Genomic DNA, 6,385 nt, shown 5'->3' with positions numbered 1-6,385 from the left:
TGTTCTTATGAGGTCTTTTGTCCTCTATCTGTAAGACTACCAACAAGTTGTAAATGTATCAGTACCTAAGACCAGTATTTCTTTAGAAAACAGTGACTAAAAGCAGCAGCAGCTGGGCTGTGCACTAGTTTGGCCTTCATTTCTTGACCACAGAAGTGCAGTCTCCTGCACTAAGAGAAGACGTCTTTTAGAATGTAACTACTTACAAATAGCAAAATGTTCAGAATTTCAAGTAGGACCACATTTAGTGATTAATACTTAAACATTTGTTCAGTTGTAGATTTTTATATTTTATGTGACAGACAAAAGAAACAGGCATAGTATGACTTGTTTATCACTGAGTTGGTAGTGAAGGTGTATATCTTGTCTTTAATGATTAACATTTTTTCCTTCATTTTCATAGTGCTGTGTTTCATAATAACAGCCTCTTTCTCATATGGTAGATATGGAAACAGAGGCTCTAGGAGGGTAAGGGAGTATCATCTGTGGAGTGAGTACAGGCTTTTAAGGTAGAAAGAGTGATTTAAGTCCCAGACTAGCCTCTCAAAGGAAGGGGGAAAAAAAAGCATTTATGGTGTTGGGCAAGAGGGAGACAAGGTTGGTAGGATCACATGATTGAAGCCATCAGGTTGTACATGCACCCAGTATCCAGGGTGCAGGTTACAAAAGGAAAATGTGTTTTTCTTCTCTCTTTGTTGAGATACAACCCTCAGATAGCAGATATACATAAGGCTGACTGTTTTCTTAGATTTAGAAAGTCTCTGGTGCTGGCTTATGCTGTCTAATTGTTCATTTTCTCTCATTTCTTCCTGCAGTTTGGAAGACTAGAAAGAAGACAGAGAAAGAAGAAAGGATCCATTTTTCACTATTTTTAGATTTTTCAGAAGCCCATGGGAATGTTATTAATGTTGATTTCATTCCAAAATTCATCACCCAAAAAGCAACTAATGATAATATCTAATAAAAAATCCAATATCTAATTGGCTTTTATCTTTTTTTTTTTTTTGGCTTTTATCTTTTACAGATAGTTTTAACTAGAACAAATGCTGTCAAATATAAGTTTTAAAGTAATAAACTGAAATATAGATTTATGTATATAAATAATCCTGATTTAAATCTCTTTAAAAATGAGAAGCCATTTTACATCATTGGAAAGCATCACACTCCACCATTTGATAAGCCTGTTTTAAATTCTTTTATTGCAGCCCAAAATAAAATTTGTATTTTTTTTCCATTTATTTTTATTAGTTGGAGGCTAATTACTTTACAATATTGTAGTGGTTTTTGCCATACATTGACATGAATCAGCCATGGATTTACATGTGTTCCCCATCCTGATCCTCCCTCCCACCTCCCTCTCCATCCCATTCCTCTGGGTCTTCTCAGTGCACCAGCCCTGAGCACTTGTTTTAAAACAATTTTGTAAAGACTGAAATTGAAGTCATGGCTTTAGATCTGAACTTGTTTACTAGTCACTAGCCATGTGTGGCTGCTGAACATTCAAAATGTGGCTAATCTGAGTTGAGATGTGCTACAAATGTAAAAAGTAATGTAAAGTCTCATTAATAACTAATTACATGTTGAAATGATAATCTAGTATAAATATAGCATTAAAATTACTGTCTCCAGTTTCTTTTTACTTTTTTAAAAATTTATTTTTACTTTTGGCAGCACTGGTCTTCATTGCCACACATGGGCTTTCTCTAGTTACAGTGCACAGGCTTCTCATTGAGGTGGCTTCTTTTGTGGAGCATGAGCTGTAGGGCAAATGGGCTTCAGGAGTTGCAGCACATGGGCTTAGTTGCCCCTCAGCATGTGGGATCTTCCTGTACAAGGGATTGAACCTGTGTCCCCTGAACTGCAAGGCGGATTCTTAACCACTTTACCACCAGGGGTGCCCTCTTTACTTTTTTAAATGTGGCTACAGTCCATAGGGTCGCAAAGAGTCAGACACGACTGAGCAACTTCGCACACACACACACACACACACACACACTAGAACATTTAAAATTACACATGACTTGTGTTATATGTGTATTTCATAGTACTGCTGGGTGCTTTTGAAGGAAACCTGATGGATGGTCCAGTTTGCCTGGAGGCCAGATGGTGCTGCTGAGCCTGAGCCCAGACGCTGATTTGGAGCACTGGTTCTCAAAGTTTGGTCCTTAAAATAGCATTATTAGCATCACCCATGAATTCTTAGGCTCCACCCAAGACCTGTGAATCAGAAACTGGGAGTGGAGCCCAGCGGTCTGTTTTAACAAGCCCTCCAGGGGATTCTGATGCAGCCAAGGTTTGAGAGGCGCTGGTTGAGAGCCACAGGGGGCAAAGTTGAGACCCACCTATGGTGGGACCAGCCTTTGTTCACTGCCTTGGGGCTGTTGGAGGTAAATTGAATAGGACAGTAGGGGCTGGATTGGGGAGGAAATTAGGATTCACAGGGGCTGAGACACAGAGAGGCTGTGGATAGGGGATGGCACCAGAGAAATACCCAAAAAGGGACAGAGCTAGTTCCAGAAAGTCACAGACATGATACCAGGTATATGAAGTCTTAAGAGAACCTTCACTCAGCAGGAATGGATGGTAGATACATAGAGTTGCCTGTGAGGATGTATGCATATGCAAGCATACAGAAAGGCATGTGATGGAAAGACAAACCACATTTAGGATGGTGGTTACCTCTCGGGGGAAGAAAAGGACAGTGATCCTATTGGGGAGGGATATGTAGTGGGCTTCAACTGTATCTGTAATTTACATTTCTTAAACTGGGTGGTGGGTAAGTAGTGTTTATAGTAGTATTTATAATTTTGTGCAGATCTGAAGTATGTCATAATAAGTAAAAATAAAAAGAGAAAAGGGATAAAATGGACTTAATCTTTGAACTCTGTTTAAGGTAATAAAAAGATAAAGTTGTAGATGACCAGAGTGGAGGATCAGAGAAGGGGAAGGGCCTGGGGATTTGAGACTAGACAGGCTCATTTCTGCATTTACTTAAGTCTTCCTAGGTATCTGAAACATGGTCTAGCTGGAGCATACTTTGTTCCCACGGGCTTGGCTCCTGACCTTGTAGATAACTGTTAACCTACTGTCATGTTCTGTGGTGGCATGTCTTATATTCTATGTGCACATGCAAATACACACACTACATCCACCTATTCCATCAAAACCAACCCCTGGACTGAACCTTTAAATGGCTGGGACCTTTAAGGGTTTTATTTATCTTTCTTTCCCAAAGCCCCAGTCAATGAGTTTTCCTCTTAGTAAGTATTTAATGTCGATTAAAGTGAAGTAAACTTAAGATCCCCACAACTCTTTTTTTTTTTTTTTTTGGTCACCAGTGTTGACATTTTAAAATGTGTTATATTATTCCTTATGGCTAGAACCACATGGTGAGACAGAAGGCAAAGCACTCCCTGTCACCATTATTTCAACTGAAAGGGCAGGTCAACTAGTGGGATTTGAGGACCTTCAAACTGGTTCTGATTTGTTAGTATTTCTGCGGTGCTAGTTGTTAAAACAGTATTGCTTCCAGGCCCAGGCAAGAGGTATCTCTGTCTTGAGCTCTGTGCTTTAGAGGGCCACTTTGGTCCTCTTCCAGCCACACCCCTCCCGCCAGGGCCAAGCCCGTGGGAACAAGGGGTGTGTCCTTGCTAGCCCATGCTCCAGGTACCTGGCAGCCCTGAACAGTCCCTAGCCTGCTTCCAGGGCCTATGTGCTCCTCTTAGACCTGTCCTGGGGAGGGCTGACTGCACTCACTGCTGGGGTGGGTGCTCCCAGGCCCAAGGAGGGGTTGTAGGCCCAGAAGGGGATGCGGCCTGGCCTAGGAGCCAGGGCATGGGCAGGGGGAGGGGAGGGAGGGCAGCTCTTCCCACATCATCAGGGCAGAACATAGAGGAGTCTGAGAATTCTAAATCCCAACCTGGCCTTTCAGGTCATTAGGAAGTTACATTTGTCGTGGAAGAAGATACAACATATTTAATGGTTTATCATTTGATTTGAACATTTCAAATATTTTTAGACATGTGGATCCCTAACTGAACGCTTTTTCTGAACCTTGCAAATAGGACAAATGTTTCAGGCAGGCCAGATTAAATATCTGCTCTATCACCCCTTTCCCTTTTCACTCCATGTTACACCTATTCCTGAGCATAGTGGGCCTCATGCTTCTGAAAATGTTTTTTACTTATTTTTAATTGAAGTATAATTGCTTTACAGAATTTTGTTGTTTTCTGCCAGACATCAACATGAACCAGCCATAGGTATACATTTGTCCCCTCCCTCTTGAACATCCCTCCCATCTCCCTCCCCATCCCACGCCTCTAGGTTGATACAGAGCACTTGTTTGAGTTCCCCAAGCTATATAGCAAATTGCCATTGGCTATCTATTTTACATATGGTAATGTAAGTTTCCATGTTACTCTCTCGATACATCTCACCCTCTCCTCCCACCCCGCCATGTCCATAAGTCTGTTCTCTATGTCTGTCTCTCCATTGCTGCCCTGCAAATAAATTCATTGGTACCATCTTTCTAGATTCCATATATATGTGTTAGTATACAATATTTCTCTTTCTGACTTACTATGCTCGGTATAATAGGCTCTAGGTTCATCTACCTCATTAGAATAGACTTAAATGCATTCCTTTTTATGGCTGAGTAATATTACATTGTATATATGTACCACAGCTTCTTTATTTATTTATCTTTTGATGGACATCTAGGTTGCTTCCATGTTCTAGCTATTGTAAAGAGTACTACAATGAACATTGGGGTACATGTGTCTTTTTCAATTTTGATTTCCTCAGGGTATATGCCTAGGAGTGGGATTGCTGGGTCATATGGTGGTTTTATTGCTAGTTTTTTAAGGAATCTCCATACTGTCTTCCACAGTGGCTGTATCAATTTACATTCCCGGCAACAGTGCAAGAGGGTTCCCTTTTCTCCACACCCTCTCCAGCATTTATTTTTGTAAACTTTTTAATGATGGGCATTCTGACTGGTGTGAGGCAAGATCTCATTATAGTTTTGATTTTCATTTCTCTAATAAAGAGCCTCTTGATGAAAATGAAACAGGAGAGTAAAAAGATCTGGCTTAAAACTCAACATTGAAAAAACTAAGATCATGGCCTCAAGTCCCATCACTTCATGGCAAATAGATGGGGTGACAATGGAAACAGTGAGAGACTTTATGTGGGGGGGCTCCAAAATCACTGCAGATGGTGACTGCAGCCATGATATTAAAAGACGCTTGCTCCTTGGAAGAAAAGCTATGACAAACCTAGAGAGCATATTAAAAAGCAGAGACATTACTTTGCCGACAAAGGTCCCAATAGTCAAATCTATGGTTTTTCCAGTAGTCATGTATGGATGTGAGAGTTGGACCATAAAGAAGCTGAGCACTGAAGAATTGATGCTTTTGAACTGCGGTGTTGGAGAACTCTAATTGAGAGCCCTTGGACTGCAAGGAGTTCCAACCAGTCAATCCTAAAGGAAGTAAGTCCTGAATATTCATTGGACGGGCTGAGGCTGAAGCTGAAGCTCCAATACTTTGGCCACCTGATGCAAAGAACTGACTCCTTCTCCTCAGGGTCTTTTCTAAGGGGACAACAGAGGATGAGATGGTTGGATGGCATCACCAATTCGATGGGTGTGAGTTTGAGCAAGTTCTGGGAGTTGGTGCTGGACAGGGAAGCCTGGCATGCTGCAGTCCATGGGGTCGCAAAGAGTCGGACATGACTGAGTGAGTGAGCTGAATAATGAGTGATGCTGAGCATCTTTTCATGTGTTTGTTAGCCATCTATATGTCTTCTTTGGAGAAATGCCTGTTTAGGTCTTTTTCCCACTTTTTGATTGGATTATTTGTTTTTCTGGTATTGAATTATATGAGTTGTTTGTATATTTGGAAATTAATCCTTTGTCAGTTGTTTCATTTGCTATTATTGTCTCTGATTCTGAGGGTTGTCTTTTCACCTTGTTTATAGTTTCCTTTGCTGTGCAAAAACTTTTAAGTTTAATCAGGTCCCAGCTGTTTACCTTTGTTTTTATTTCCATTACTGTAGGATCTTGCTTTGATTTCTGTCATTGAGTGTTCTGCCTATGTTTTCCTCTAAGAGTTTTATAGTTGCTGGTCTTACATTTAGGTCTTTAATCCATTTTGAGTTTCTCTTTGTGTATGGTGTTAGGAAATGCTCTAATTTCATTCTTTTACATGTAACTATCCAGTTTTCCCAGCACCACTTATTGAAGAGGTTATCTTTGCTTCACTGTATATTCTTGCCTCCTTTGTCAAAAATAAGGTAACCTTAAGTGCGTGGGTTATTTCTGGGCTCCTTTTGTTATATTTGTCTGTATCTATGTTTTTGTGCCAGTATCATACTGTTTTGATGA

The 6,385-nt window shown here is 40.6% G+C and overlaps 1 protein-coding gene across 1 annotated transcript in view; it reads left to right on the top strand.

The window, feature by feature from the left end:
• Positions 1–980, top strand: part of LOC122435444 (cancer/testis antigen 47B-like) — a 2,590-nt gene extending 1,610 nt beyond the window's left edge. The window contains exon 3 of the mRNA XM_043459626.1: positions 816–980. Coding sequence (XP_043315561.1) covers positions 816–961 — 146 coding nt within the window. The 3' untranslated portion in view covers positions 962–980. The remainder of the gene's footprint in view (positions 1–815) is intronic.
• Positions 981–6,385: the final 5,405 nt, after the last annotated feature.

Source organism: Cervus canadensis, chromosome X, assembly GCF_019320065.1.
Source record: "Cervus canadensis isolate Bull #8, Minnesota chromosome X, ASM1932006v1, whole genome shotgun sequence".
Lineage (NCBI taxonomy): Eukaryota > Metazoa > Chordata > Mammalia > Artiodactyla > Cervidae > Cervus > Cervus canadensis.
The sequence above is the reverse complement of the archived record's forward strand: the minus strand, read 5'-3'. Positions and strand labels throughout refer to the sequence as shown.